The sequence below is a fragment of the Myotis davidii genome, unplaced genomic scaffold, assembly GCF_000327345.1.
Source record: "Myotis davidii unplaced genomic scaffold, ASM32734v1 scaffold1065, whole genome shotgun sequence".
Taxonomy (NCBI): domain Eukaryota; kingdom Metazoa; phylum Chordata; class Mammalia; order Chiroptera; family Vespertilionidae; genus Myotis; species Myotis davidii.
In genome coordinates, this window is record NW_006297281.1 from 1,492,611 (window position 1) to 1,507,709 (window position 15,099).

General features: G+C 48.7%; 1 protein-coding gene across 1 annotated transcript in view; it reads right to left on the reverse strand.

Annotated features, from left to right (window-relative positions):
• The window catches only part of FER1L5 (fer-1 like family member 5), a 56,534-nt gene extending 44,452 nt beyond the window's left edge, over positions 1 to 12,082 (reverse strand). The window contains exons 1-7 of the mRNA XM_015570046.1: positions 11,998 to 12,082; positions 6,180 to 6,232; positions 5,528 to 5,619; positions 4,706 to 4,814; positions 3,534 to 3,588; positions 2,980 to 3,089; positions 522 to 650 (exon numbers count right to left, since the gene is read on the reverse strand). Of these exons, the coding sequence (XP_015425532.1) occupies positions 522 to 650; positions 2,980 to 3,089; positions 3,534 to 3,588; positions 4,706 to 4,814; positions 5,528 to 5,619; positions 6,180 to 6,232; positions 11,998 to 12,082 (633 nt within the window). The remainder of the gene's footprint in view (positions 1 to 521; positions 651 to 2,979; positions 3,090 to 3,533; positions 3,589 to 4,705; positions 4,815 to 5,527; positions 5,620 to 6,179; positions 6,233 to 11,997) is intronic.
• Between the last annotated feature and the right edge of the window lie 3,017 nt (positions 12,083 to 15,099).

A 15,099-nucleotide genomic window follows, 5' to 3' on the forward strand; every position in this document is an offset into this window, starting at 1 on the left:
AAGCAGAAGCCTGCCGGCTCCTGGAGAGTTTTCTGCCTGGATAAAGGGCAGGGGTGGGGGATTCCCACAGAACCTGTTGTGAGCAGCTGGAGGCCCAGCTAGCCGCCCTGGAGTGGAGAGTGGAGCCTCTTTCTCCTTCCAATTGCCCTGTGAGTCCCCTCCACCACCATCCCCTGCTGCAGTGAGAACTTCCTTCCAAATGCAAACCTGGCTCTGTCACTCTCCTGCTTCAGTCCCTCCATGGCTCCCAAGTGCCATTCATGACAGACCCCAGGGCATTGTGCAGGCTTCCCTCCCCTCATCTACAGTTCTATCAATCATTCCTGCAACTTATCCATCTGTGGCCCCAGTGCCAAGCACAGTGCTTCACCCTCTGTAGGTGCTCAGTAGATGTGTGTGGAACACATGAACACACTCCAGTCAGGGAGCAAGCTAGCTGCCTGCCTGCAGGAAATGCCCAGCTCGACTGACTCAATTGGCCAAAGTGCCCCATTCAGCCCTGAAGGGCACGTGCAGCCCACCTCGTTGAAGAAAGGGTTGTTTCCCATCTTGGTACGTGTGTGGTATTGATGGCCTCCAATGACAACCTTCACCAACGGCTTGAGGTTGTTGCCCATGAGCTGGCGGGCTTCAAACACCTTCACTTGGACCTACCGGGGACACAATGAGACCCTGATGTTGGGGACTTGGGTTCCCCTTCTCCCACAGGGATTCTCTCTAAAAGACCCAAGTGTTGTGATGAGAAACCTCTGCTGTGGCGAGAATGAGAGCCCACAGGGAGAGGGCTGGCAGGAGCTGGGCCCGCCTGCCTGGAGCCACGCCTGGGGATGGCCGTGACTCTGTGTCCTTCTGGGAACTGTCACCTCCCCTGCTTTGTCCTTGTCATCTTGTGTGGATTTCGTTTTTCTTCTCCACTGCTATGGGCTTGTTACAGAATAAGAAAAAAAGTCTAATGTTTCTGTTTGTTGTTGTTTTCCGTTAATCCTCACCCGAGGATATTTTTCCATTGATTTTTAGGGAGAGAGGAAGAGAAAGGGGAAAGACAGAGAGAAACATTGATGTGAGAGAAACACATTGATTAGTTGCCTCCTGCACGTGTCCCAACCACGGCCTGGGCCGGGAAGGAGCCTGCAACCAAGGTACGTGCTCTTGACTGGAATCGAACCCGGGACACTTTGGTCCGCAGGCTGATGCTCTATCTACTGAGCCAAACCAGCTAGGGCTCTGTTTGTTGATTTTTACTTATTTATTTTTCTTTTTTATAATTTTTTATTGATTTTTAGAGAGAGAGAGGATGGAGAGGGAGGGAAGGAGGGAGGAAGAGAGAGAGAGAGGAAGAGGGAGAGAGAGAGATCAATGCAAAAGAGAAACATTGATTGGTTGCCTCCCATCCATGCCCAATCTGGGTTATGTGCCTTGCCCGGGAATCGAACTGGTGACTCTTCAGTGCATGGGACAATGCTCAACCAGCTGAGCCACATTGGCCAGGGCTGGTTTTATTTACCTATGATCTTTTTAAGGAATTTAAAATTCTTAAGTTTCATGTGGTTGAATCTACAATCTGTGGTATAATCTCTGCTTTTATGTACTTTACCAAGACTCAGTAAAGAGACTGTGACATCTGAGCCTAGAATGAGAAGCAGGGGGGATAGGAGCAACTTGGAGCCATGTAAGATCCAGGCTGGCTGAGCCGGGGTGAGAAGAAATAGCGATGGCAGTGGAGAGGAGGGCACAGTCTCGGGAGCTTGCCATCTGACTATGGGCAGTAAATCGCATACAGGGCTCCCAGGCCAGGCTGTAGGTCCAGTCATTCACCATGAGGTCTCCTGTGTCTCCATCAACTCCAGGAGCCTTTCAGAGACTAACACGTCCGCAGCTACCTGAGCATCAGAGGCAAGAGTGGGCCAAACTAGGCTAACAGTCCTCATGCGGCATCTTGTCCGTATCACTATGCCATAGGAAGGGGCGTGACACAGGCACACTGATATTCTTCTCTCCTGTGGTAAACTAGCCTGGTGAAAAGGATGGGGCCCACAGGCAGAGGGAAGGTATTCCAAAGGCAGCACGTGCAAAGGCCTGGAGGCTAGAGAGAGGCTTGAGATGGGGACTGTGAGTTGTCCAGGATGCTAGAGCAGAGTGGCAGGGGCAGGGGAGAGGGTAGCTTGGAGAGGCAGGCTGGTGCACATAGGATCTGGGAACCAGTGTAAGGAGTTTGGCTTTTGTCCTGGGGACACTGGGGTGTACTTATTTTTAAGGACATTTTTAACCAGGTGGGTGGCAGATGAGAATGACATCTTTGAAAGACCACTTTAACTGAAGAATGGACAGGAGAGAGCTGGAAGCCTGGTGTTTGGCCCAAGGAAGTGATGGCTCAAGCCAAGGAATGCAAGTAGTGACAGAGAAGTAGAAGCAGTCAGGTGGGCCTTGGTCAGGGGCTGGATGCAGGGAGTGGGGTGAGGAAGAGGAGTAGTCAAGGTTGACTCCCAGCCTCCTGAGCAAGTGGCAGGCTGAGGCAGGCAATACCATGGCAGAAACGTTAGGTCACAGGCTTGAGTCCGAAGGGAAGTTGGGGATTGCAGAATTCACAGTAGAACCCGTGGACCTTCCCACGGATCCACTCAAACTCCCTTCAATCTCTCCCAGTCAGCTAATTTGACCTTGGATGTGGCTAGCCTTATGTTGTCAAGAATCCCATGGGCTCCTGCAGGGCAGGGCCCAGGCGTTCTGCTCTGTCTCCCAGGCACCTGCCAGGACCTGCTGGTGCACAGCCATCAGTGCCTCCTATTGCCCCACTGGGACTGTCTCTAGCTCCAGCTCTGTGCAGAAGATCTCCAGAGTGGCCCCTGGATGAGCAGGGATGCAGTGAGAATCTGAGGACCTGCAGCCCAGTCTGAAGCTCCAACCCTCTGCCACAACCTGGAGAATGGGGATAACTTGGGAACACCATGAGGTGTCATGCAAATTACATGGGCTTTCAACCTGAAAGTGCTGCGGCTTTGCGAACAGCTCCTTGTGCACAGCGTAGCTGGGAACCGTCAGCTTCTGCCTGGCTGCTTCTAGTGCAGTTACGTCCAGGCGGTCTTCATTCCCTGGGGAAACACAGTCCAGGGTGAGCTCTCAGGGCTGGCTCAGGACATGAGGGATTTCCCCCATTTTTTTATTCTATCCCCAAAGACTAGTTCCTGACTGAAATTATGGCCAAGACCTGATAGGGACACATATCTGCCCCAGAACATTCCATGGGCCCCCACCTATCCTTAGTAACCCCAGACCCCACTCTCCACACATGGGGGCTCTTGGAAATGGCCATCCTTAGCTCTCCTTGCAGCCCATTGAGGATGCATGTCTAGAGATGACAAATGGACATATTGAGGTGACAGATAGCCTTAGCTGAGTCTCGAGATCTGGCCTCTAGGCCCTAACCTGGTCACAATCCTTTTGTAGGCTTCAAGGGTTGGGTCTTGAAGGTCCCCAAATGCCCATCCAGGCATAGCTTGGGGAAAGGCAGGGGTAAGCTCCATGACAAGCCATACCTGTCTTCTCAATGTCCCGGTTGGTCATATGGGCCACATGTAGGGTGATAGTGCACTACAAGGCAAAGACAAGGGAGCTGTACGCCAAACCGTGCGATCCTTGCCACATCCCAGCACTGCAACCCAGCCCAGCCTGGTGGTTCATGCCCAGTTCTCCAGGGTGGAGTAGTGCTGACCATATTGCAATGCCACATCCTGGGGCCTTGTGCAGTCTGGGGTGCAGGGAGGTTATAAACTGAGAAAAGGAATAGGCAATTGGACAATGGCCAGAGCATATAGGAAAACAGAACTCTGCCCCACAGTCTACAGCACTCAGCCCAGGAAACCAAATCAGTATCTACAGTAACCAGCCCAGAAAGCCAGTGTGCTATGAATCAGACTTACAGGAAGCCAGACCACTAGCTCTAGCAACAATCCAGGAAGCAAACAATAGTGATCAGCCCCCAGTGGCCAGGATTGATTAATAACTGCAACTGCCCTAATTTTTGCCCCCACTTCACTCTTAGGACTAATGGGAGAAAGCCAAATGTGCACCCTAACCAATCACATAGGATGCCCAGCTTCTAGTGACGTCACTGACAGCGTTCCCAGGCCAACAACCTCCCATCCACACACACCAGGAGCCTCCCCTTTTTCTGCTATAGTTTCCCCTCTCCTCTGCCTGCCTTTGAGTCTCTGCCAAACCCACGTGATGGTGGCTGACTCCCATGCTATAGCCAGTTCTGAATACATAGCGTTTGCTGGTTCTCATCTGGTTGGTCTTTGTCTGTTTCCACATGGCTTAACCACCTCCTCTGTAAAGCCTTCCATGACCTCCAAGCAGAATCGTTCATCCCCTCTTGACCTCAGTGACCTAGCTCTCTTCACTCTTGTACACTGAGCTGGAGCACTGTGATTGTGAGTGGTGCCTACTCCACTAGCCTGTGGGTTTCATTCACTCTAGTATCCCAGGCCTAGCACAGTCGCAGACACCCAGCGGATGATCACCTAAATAGTCTAAGTGGGTGGGCGGGTGAGTAGGGAAGTCAGGGAGAAGATGGCAGTGTGATGGGACCCCTGAGGGCAGGAAGCAGTCTCTGGATGAGGTCACTGGGCCCCCCACTGGAGCAGAGTAGCCCAGTTTCTCGGGTTGTCCCCAATCCTCCAACCACCCTTCCTGGGACCCAACTCACATCTGTGGGCTTCATGGAATGATTGAGGAGGGTCAGGTCCTTCACAAAGAGAACTTCTCTTGGTTTTATCACCAAGGGCTTGAGCAGGATTGTGACCAAGCCCATGAACCTGGGGAGATAAGGAGCAGGTATGGGAGCCTGAGCTAGGGGAAGGGGTCCTTCCCTGTCCCAGCAGGACGTTATCTAGAGACGGGCTTCTCTCCTAGGGGCTGTGTTTTCCATAGAGGGGCTGAAGGAAGAACACAGTGATGGGGAGCATCCATCAGAGGACACAGGATCTCAAGTCTCTGGGAATTGGCTTTGGGGCTCCCTGGACATTGTCCCTAGTTACTGGCTCTGCCTGCCAAGCCCCTTCCCAGAAGCTGCTCCCACACTCATCCTGAATGGGAACTGTGCCAAATAACAGCTGATTGGACAACTGATTGGACTGCGGGTGGACACCGGACTGAAACTAGGCCAATTAGATTCTTTCTTGTAGAAATATTGATCTAGGCTACCATAGCTTCCATCTCAGTGGATGTCAGTCTCAGCTGAATGGGGCCTTGATGGGATAGACAGAGAGAAGCAGAGACTGGGAGTCCTGTGGCTCCAGAAGCGACAGACTGCTCCTGAGCTCCTCGGTTCCTAGTTCTAGTTGATCTTCACTCCTCGCCTCACTATCCTTCCACAAGTACCTCCCCCTCCCCCCCCGCCACACACACACTTTTTGAAGTAGCTGGCTGGGGTGGGTTCTGGTCCGTGTGACTGAATTATGGATTAGGGACAGGAGACTTGCTGTAGCTTTGTTAGGGAGTCAGGCTCCTGTGCCTCTCTCTCTCTTACCTCTCTTTCTTTTCTGAGCACAAGTCCTGAAGGATGACTTGCAGGAAAGAGTCATTCTGTATGGGTTGGTTCCAGAGGTGCCAAATTAGGGTCTGTGGGAGGCACAGAGAAGTCAGCATCCCTTTTCTACCCGCCCCTTCCCATCCTTCTAGGACAACAGGCTGGGACTGTGTTTCTCTCAACCTGAGGACCCTCCCTCGAGTCTAATTGCCTCAGAGGGTGGCATTTGCTGCCTTATCACCAAGGTGCTGGGCATCCTCCCTGGGCCTCCATAGCCTGAACGGCAGTGTCGTGAGCATGTTAGTTAAGAGGTTTGGGGACCAAGGGGTAGTGGGAACATGGATGGATGGAAAGTGAGCTGAGATCCTGCACAGGGAGCCTTGTCTCTGCTTCAGGTGTCTGGGGACATCAGGATGGCCATGTTGGACAGGAAGGACTACACCACGGTCCATCCCCAGAGTGGGGAAGAAGGGCCAGAGCAGCGCTGGGCAGATGTGGCTGCTTCAGCCCTCAGGCCTTCACAGCTTTGTCAGCTGAGGGGCTACTCCCAGGCCAAGATGCCCAGCCGTGGGAAAAGCTGGTGAGGCTCCATGTCCTCTCCCTCACTACTGGGCGTCACTGCCTCCTCGGGGCTTCCCCTGGTACATCTTACTTCGTTCCAGGTGGGGTTATTTCCTTCCCCCTCCGAAGTTTTCTTCTTGACATCTGCAAAGACACGAAGGGGTTGGTATTGGAGACAGGAAATATTTGAAAGTCTAGGTTCAAGTGGGGTAAAGAGAGGTGGGAAGCTCTAAAAAACTTCAAGTCACCCTGGCAGTGTGGCTTAGTTGGTTGGAGAGTTGTCCTGTACACCAAAAAGTCACGGGTTTGATTCCTGGTCAGGGCACATATCTGGTTGCTGGTTGGATCCCTAATCCAACACATGTGGGAAGCAACCAATTGATGTTTCACTCTCACATCAATGTTTCTCTCTCTCCCCCTCTCCCTTCCTTTCTCTATAAAATTAATAAAAGCATGTCCTCAGGTGAGGATTAAAAAAACACACAAAGAATAAATCTTCAAGTCTGTAACGGCAGGTGTGAAATGGCACTGATTCCTTCTTCCTCAGAGGGTTTCAGAATTTCTCACTTTTTATAAGAGTGACATCAGCCCTGGTGACAGATAATGTTCTGTGTTCGTTTCTGTTTCTTCCTGAGTACATAGTTCCCAGCCATCTTGCAGCCAGGTGGGGCCATGTTCTGGCCAAAGGGGCATGGGAGCGACAGTCACCACTGGCAGGCCTGGCTCCTAAAATCTCCCATGAGGTTCTCCATCCTCCTTCTCCCCACTGCCCAAATCCACACTCAGGACCTGCTGGCAGGGTGCTGCCAGGGGGACTTGGCAGCCACAGAAGCAAGCAGCTGGTCTCTAAACCACTCAGCAGAGCTGCCTGACAGCGCCATCCACACAGGGCTTGGTGTAAGCAAGAAATCAACTTTTACTGTGTTCTGGCACTGAGATGTAAGCGTTTATTTATTCTCAGAGCAAGGCCTAGTGTAGCCAAAGAGATATCCCAAAACATTGATAATGGGTTAGAAGCTCTTTATCTGCTAAAATCCCCCTCCTCCAGAAATATCTTTAACAAAGAACAGTCTGTAGCCCTGCAAAGAACCTCTAAATTGTTACATTACTTTGAGATTCTTCTCAAGGTGGAGGCGGCAGGGGGCAGGGAGGAGCGACAGAAAGAGAGAGAAAGAGAAAGAGAGATAAATGGAAGGAATTGCATGCTTGACTCATGTCTCTCATAGGAAGTACTGTCCTTTGTTCTTGGCCCCAGTCTTCTCACTCCCCACATACCCTGGAAAACCTCATTTGCCTGTAGCTACCTTTCCATACTCTTCACCAATAGATGGTTCATTTTTCTTTTTCTTCTTCCCCTTTTAATCCCAGCTCTTTGCTATGAAGATACCAGTGCCCCAGTGCACGGATTTGTGCACATAGAAAGGAAATTAATTAGAAGGTGGCCAGTGGGGCAGGACTGGGTGAGATGGGCCGACACACCTTGGAGCCAACATCCCGTGGTCCCTCCCTAGACCAGGTGCGGCTGGGGTGGCACTGCAGCTTGAAGGGCATTTGTGGAGTGAGCGGGGGTCCCTCCAGGAGGTGGGGTCCCTGGACTGGCCTTCGGGGATTGGGCCAAAACCGGGTCTCTGACATCGGCTAAGGAGTCCCGGATGTGAGAGGGCGGTTCTCCAGTGATGCACCCCAGAATCCGGCTCCCTCCTCTCTGGTTCTGGGGTGTGTCACCCGAGAACCACCACTGCCAAGTCACTGCAGCTCAACAGCTCCTGCATTGAGCGTCTGCCCCCTGATGGTCAGTGTTCATCATACCTATGAGCCGGTCAGACAGTTGGATGGTTGCTTAGTCTTTTATATATATAGATACTCAAACTCTTTCATTCTCTCTCATAAATCCTTTAACCCCCTCCCTCCCACCTTTCTTGGACTTTTTCCCTTATCTATTAAAAATGGAGACAATAAAACTTCCCTTATTTGCCTCATACATTTGTTGTGAGGAGCAAAAATCATTACATTTATGAAAATATAAATTTTTGTTGATTATAAAAGTAATTAATATTCTTGAGCAATTTTCAGAAGTTGTAGAAAGAATTGATCATATATTATCAAAGTCCTTACATTTGGGACTTCCAGTACACATAATCTCGCCTTGTCCCACAACCACATTAAAATTACAACTAAACTACAGAACAACCATCATTCAGAACTGCCTGAAATTGAGCTGAATGGAAGTCCTACAGATAAGGATATAAGGAAGCCACACCAAGACTGATCTTAGGGGCCAGACATGGAACAGGCTGGTCCCACACCCAAATGTAGCAGATAAAAACCTGGAGGAATATCTTGGCTGTGGAGGTCCCCCCTGAGGAGTGAGGGGTCCCAGCCCCACACCAGGCCCCTCAGCCCAGGGTTCCAGTGCTGAGAAGAGAAATCCCAATAACTTCTGACTGTAAAAACCAGTGGGGATTGAAGCTGAGTGAGACAGAGGCTGCTGGAATCCATAGCATTCCTTTTCTTTTTCTTTTTTTTTACAGAGAGGAAGGGAGAGGGATAGAAAGCCAGAAACAACTATTAGAGAGAAACATCAATCAGCTGCCTCCGGCACACTCCCCACTGGGGATGCGCCCGCAACCAAGGTACATGCCCTTGACCAGAATCAGGGACCCTTGAGTCCGAAGGCTGACGCTCCATCCACTGAGCCAAACTGGTCAGGGCCCATAGCATTCCTCTTAAAGGGCCCATATACTGCCTTACTCTGACTCACTTCCTCTGAACTGGGGACAGGGAGAAGTGGTAGGGCGGGGGTAGCAGGCAGCAGCTTGAAAGGCACCAGAGACTTGTGGGGTGGAACTTAATTGTTGGATATCAGGGTGCGAGCTGGAGGGGTAGCTTTCTCCCAGACAGAAGTGCTGGCAGAGGCCTTTCCTTTGATGAGCCCTCCCCCCACAGAGCAGGCAGGTGCCATATCTGAGATTTCATCAACCTTGTTAACACTGTCTCCCTCCACACACACACTGGTGATTCCCAGAGGCCCTGCCCCACCCAACTTTCAGGCCCACCCATGCTATTTCCAGTGGCTTTTCCATACAAATGGCCTTTCTTGGCTCATGCTTCAGATTTTCCTAAATTCTCTAAAACAAGCAGCATCTGGTCTCAGAGAGCCCTGTACCTCTAGCTAAGTGGCCCCAGGCCTGGCACTAGCAGCAGCCCGTCTTGGTTCCCAGCTTGGTCTCCCCTGGGTACCTCCCAGCCCAACACAAGTGACAGCCATTTGCAGATTGCTTTGTAGCTCATGCCAAGTGGCTCCAGGCAGGACACAGGCAGTGGCTGACCTTGGCCTGCACATCCTGGGGGCCCAGAGCCGGCTCACCCAGTGGACAGCTTCAGATCACATTGAAGCACCATCACCAACCACTTCCACAAGCAAGACACTCAAGGGGTGGACTCAGTGGGCACCAGAGCCCTGCTGAAATAAGTCTTGCTCTGGAGGGTGGACCCTGCACAGCTAAGTCAGCAAGGCGGGTGGAAGTCGGTGGTCAGTAGTCACAGCCAGCCCTTGCAGCTGATTGGCCTGGATAAATACCTTCCATTGACATGCCAATGGCAATCAGAGCTCAGCTACAAGAGGAGGGTGTACAACCCACACGGGGGCAGAGTGACCTCAAGTACTCAGCTTTGAGGAGGCTGTGCCACTGGGCCCTAACAGACACCTACCACATTGGGCCACTCTACCCAGCCTGGGCGATGCGGCAGCTCTACCTAATACATAGAAACAAACACAGGCGGCTGCCAAAATGAGGAGACAAAGAAACATGGCCCAAATGAAAGAACAGGAACAAAACTCCAGAAAAATAATTAGCTAAAATGGAGGCAAACAATCTACTGGATGAAGGTTCAAAACACTGGTCATAAGAATCCTCAATGAGAGGGAAGTAGGACTTCAACCTGGTGGCTGTGGTATTGGCTCCTGCTAAGGTGACGGCCTGGCCCGGGTGCAGGCGGGGGCGGGGCAGAGTTGAAGGTGGTGGTGTTCGCTCTCCCTAAGAGCCGTCAGCCAGGACCAAGGTCGGTGGTGCCAGCATCTTTTGGCTTCTGGGATGGCGGGGGCAGCAGCATTCAGGGTCTAAATGGCTTCTAAGAAGTTGGGTGTGGATTTTCATGGGACTTTCAGTTACCTTGATGATGTCCCATTTCAAATAGGAGTCAAATTCAAAACACCAGCTAAGGTGGGTCTAGCTATTGGCTTCTCCCTGCCTGATTGTTTGCAGGTTGTCAGAGAAGTATAGTATGACTTCTCCTTGACAAGAAAACCATTGGGTGGGCTGAAGATATTAAGAAAATCCAAGAAACCCAGCGGGGAGCAGAGTGTAAGGCTGAGGAAGCAGAAGCTAAAGTGAAATCTAAGAGTGGCCCCAGACGGCGATAACAAAATGAGTTTCTCCAACACTCACAGTACAGCCACAATGCCACCTCCCCTTAACCCCATCCTTGCCACCGCACAGCACAATAGCATCCTCACCCGACTTGGGTCAGCAGCAGTGCCACGGAACAAAGTTCTCAGCCCACCCCATAAAAAGACAGACGTCAAGCCTGCTCACTTTGAGTGTGAAGATCCATTTGATAATCTCGAGTTAAAAACTAATGATGAGAAGGAAGAGCTGAGAAACATTCTGGTAGGAACCACTGGACCCATTCTGGCTCAGTTTTTGGACAGTAACTTGCCTAGAGGCGCTCTGGGTCTGTGTTACAGGATGAAGATTAAAAAAAAAAAAGAACAATAGAAATGGCAATAAATACATACCTACCTACAATTGAATCTAAAAAACAAGATAAACTAATAAGCAGAACAGAAACAGAATCATAGATACAGAGAATGTTTTGACAGTTGTCAGATGGGAGGGGTGTTGTGGGGGGATGGGTGAAAAAGGTGAAGGGATTAAGAAATACAAATTAGTTGTTACAGAATAGTCATGGGAATGTAAAGCATAGGGAATACAGTCAATAATCTATATATATAAACCCTAATATGCAAATAGACCAAACGGTGGAACAACCGAACAACTGGTTGCTATGACGTGTGCTGACCACCAGAGGGCGCACGTGGAACATGGTGGGCATCAGCCACCGCAGGATGGTGGAGCAAGTGAGCGGGGGCACCAGACCAAGGCAGGGCACCAGTCGCTGTCATTGGGGTGAGCCTCTGTTGCTTACTGAAAATTCTTTGCTCCCACAGCCGCAGTCCCATCCTGCTGGGAGCGGAGCTGCAGGGGACCAGGGCCCCGGGGGTGGGGTGTGGGGGAGGAAGGGGCTGGGTGGGGCACGGAGGATGGGCCAAGACCCACCCCTGTGCCCACTTCAGCCTCGCGGCCCACAGTTCCTTTCAAGGTGCACGGATTTGTGCACTGGGCCCCTAGTAGTATAACAACTATGTATGTTGTCAGATGAATGTGAGATTTATCAGGATGATCACTTATTAAGTATATAATGTCTAATCACTGGGGTGTACACCTGAAACAAATACAATAATGTATGTCTACTGTAAATGAAAATAAAAAGTGATTTAAAAAACAATAAGAAAAAATCCTCACGTTGATCCTATGAAGCAGGTACTTTTTTTTCTTTAAACTTCAGTTTATGGCATAACCCTATTTCATAGAAGCTTGGGATCAATAATTTGAGAAAAGTATTAATCTTCTCCTTTTCCCATAACTAAGCCCTAGTAAAAATGTCAGAATAAAAGAAATAATGGTAATAAAGATGATAAGTTATGAAAGAACTGGAGGGTCTCCACCTTAGCTTTCTGTCAGACAGAGCATCTTTCACATAATAGGGCACCAATAATCCTATTTTTTTCATTGAATACGTGTTGCCTCTTGGGGTGCCTCTCTTCCATCCAGAATCCTGGTGCTTACCTCTGAAGTAGACAGACACACAGGGTCTGGGAGGGGGGGTTAGGGGCGGGTTAATCTTGGCCGACTCCACTACAACACGCAACATGTTGGCGACTTCTTTCCTCTGAAGCTTCCTTCTTCGAGCGCCTTTGTCCAAAGCTTCCCCCAGGGCTTATGGGGTTAGTGGACCCCTGAGTCTATTGCTTAGCAATAGAGGTGATGTCACAAAGGTGGATAGTTCCTGGTTCTGGGGAAGAATCAGGGGAATGAGAGGAGGAAGAAATCAGGGGATGAAGTCAGGGGCTTGAGGTGACTAGGACCCTAGCAACAAAACAATATGACTTTTCATTTCCTCTTTCTTTTCTTTATTGTTTTATTCTATCCTTCTGATTTCAAGATCAGAAATAAGGATACTATTTTCTCTTTATACAAGCAAGTTATCTGCAGTGAACCGTTGCCAAGGTCTTACAATTTAGATGAGAAAATAAGAGAAGCGAGGCAATCTGAGCAAAGGGACAGGAAAGTAAAAGACTATTTCAATCATGTTTTAGGAGAAGTCCTGCCTAATGTGTAAGCAAACATTTAGGCCTTCTTTCATCTGAAGGAAACCTAAGTTCAGGTATGAGTCTCTCTTTAACAAAGGAAATTAGCTCTTACGCCCTCTGGGTTTGTAAAGTTAAAGAAAAGTCTCAGTGCCATTGCAATTTTGACTGCTCTCAAGGCCTTTTGGCTGAGGACAGAGTTGTGTCATTTGCTCTTGTCTTCCACATGAAGGCTTTTTCTGCTCGAACATTATATAAGTTACATCTTATCCAGTGATTAGTGTGAAAATTAATGCGTGTTTAAAAATGCACATTAGTTGATGAAACCATTTGAGCCTTTGCAGGTCTGAACGTGTCTTTATTCTGCCCTTGCATTTGATTGATAATCTGGCTGGGTGTATCGATCAGGATGGACTCTGTAATGCTGAGGTAACAAACAAACAAACAAACCCAAAACATCAGTGGCTCAAAACAATAAAGCTTTTTTTTTTTCCTTTTAGAGCAGCATTACTAAGGTATAATTCACATACCATAAATTCTGTCTTTTAAACTATATAATTCAGGCTTTTAGTATATTCACAAGGCTGTGCAATTATCACCACAATTTAATTCTAGAACATTTCATTTCCCTGAAAAGAAACCTCATATCCATTAGCAGTCACTGCTCATTTCTCTCTGGAAACCATGAATCCACTTTTTGTCTCTATAGATGAGTTGAATCTGGACACTTCATATACATGGAATAATACAATATATAGTCATTTAAAATATTTTTAATTGGTTTTTGGGGGGGGGGAGAGAGAGAGAGAGAGAGAGAGAGAGAGAGAGAGAGAGAGAGAGAATTTGTTGTTTCACTTCTTTATGCATTCATTGGTTGCTTCTTGTATGTGCCCTGATTGGACAGCGACCACAACCTTGCATATCCAGACAACGCTCTAACCAACTGAGCTACCTGGCGAGGGCTACAGTATGTGGTCTTTGTGACTGGCATAATGTTTTCAGTGTTCATCCATGTTGTAACATGTACCAGCATTTCATTCCTTTTTATGGCTTAATAAATCCATTGTATAAATATTCCACATTTTGTTTATCCATTCATCTACTGATGGACATTTAGGTAGTTAACAATTTTTGGATATTATTAGTAATGCTGCTCTGAACATTTGTATACTTGGATATATGTGTTCAATTATTTTGAGCACATACCTAGGAGTGAAATTGCTGGGTCATATGGTAACTCTATGTTTAACTTTTGAGGCCTTGCCAGACTGTTCTCCAAAGTGGCTGTACATTCTACAACCCCAATCAGCCACGTATGAGGATTTTTAAAAAATGTATGGGCATTCTCCCCGCCCCCCCCCCAATTTTTAAAAAAATTGCTTTTATTCAGAGGAAGGGGGAGAAAGAGAGAGAGAGAGATTGGTCGACTGCCTCCCACACGCACCCCAACTGGGAACCAAACCTGCCACCCTTCGATGCATGGGATAATGCTCCAACCAACTGAGCCACACTGGCCAGGGCCATATGAGGATCTTAATTTCTCCACATACTTGCCAATACTTTTTATCATTTTTTGTTGTTGTTGTTGAAGATGATTTTTTAAACCATCTTAGTGTATGTGAAGCGGTAAAGATTTATTTTTCATCTTGAACTATGTTTCACGTTGGCGTCAACCAATTCATCAATCATTAATCAGTCAACACAGGAAACATCCACTATACCCTGAGCTATGTTCTATGAAGGACACAAAGAATCCCTGACTTTGAGGATTTATGCTCTCCTTACAAAACACAGAGGAAAGTTAACACAAAGTCTACAGTCATACCAAAATTCTTTTTTCTTAAATTATTGATTTGCATGATACAGAAACATTGATTTGTTGTTCCACCTATTTTTGCATTCACTGGCTGATTCTTGTATATGCCCTGACCAGGGATGGAACCTGCAACCTTGTCATATTGGGACGACACTCTAACCAACTGAGCTACCCAGCCAGGCCGGTGCCACCGTTCTTACTGGAACATCCAGGGCCCTGCAGGCTCTGGTCTCAGTCTGTCTCTCCAACTTCGTCTCTCTCCACTCCTCCACGCACTGACCACTGCTTCCACGCTAACTGTCCTCACCTGTTGTTGTTGTTATCAAGCTCCTTTATCCTCAGAGCCTTCGTCTTTGCTGTTCTGCTCCTGGAGAGCTTTTCTCACAGCTTCTACCATGTCACTCATTCTCCTCTTTTGGTTTCAGCTTCAATGTCACCTTCACAGGGGCATCTTCCCCATCACCCAAGCCAAGACTCCATTACTGTCTCACTCTCTTTCATTACCTTGTACTTTTCCTTATTGCCATAGGAGTTGTGAGGGATTAAATGCCTAGGTTCTGGAGCCATGCTGTCTGGTACCAGTTCTGCCTTTGATACTAACTAGCTGTGTGACCTTGGGAAAGATACTTTACCTCTCTGGACATGACTAATAGAACCTCTGCACTGCCTAATTCCACTCCCACCCCCACCTTTCCTCTGGAGCCTAGACACTCAGATTCCTTGTGGCATTGCACAGGCATCTGTCTGGAGCACTGTGTCTCTTCC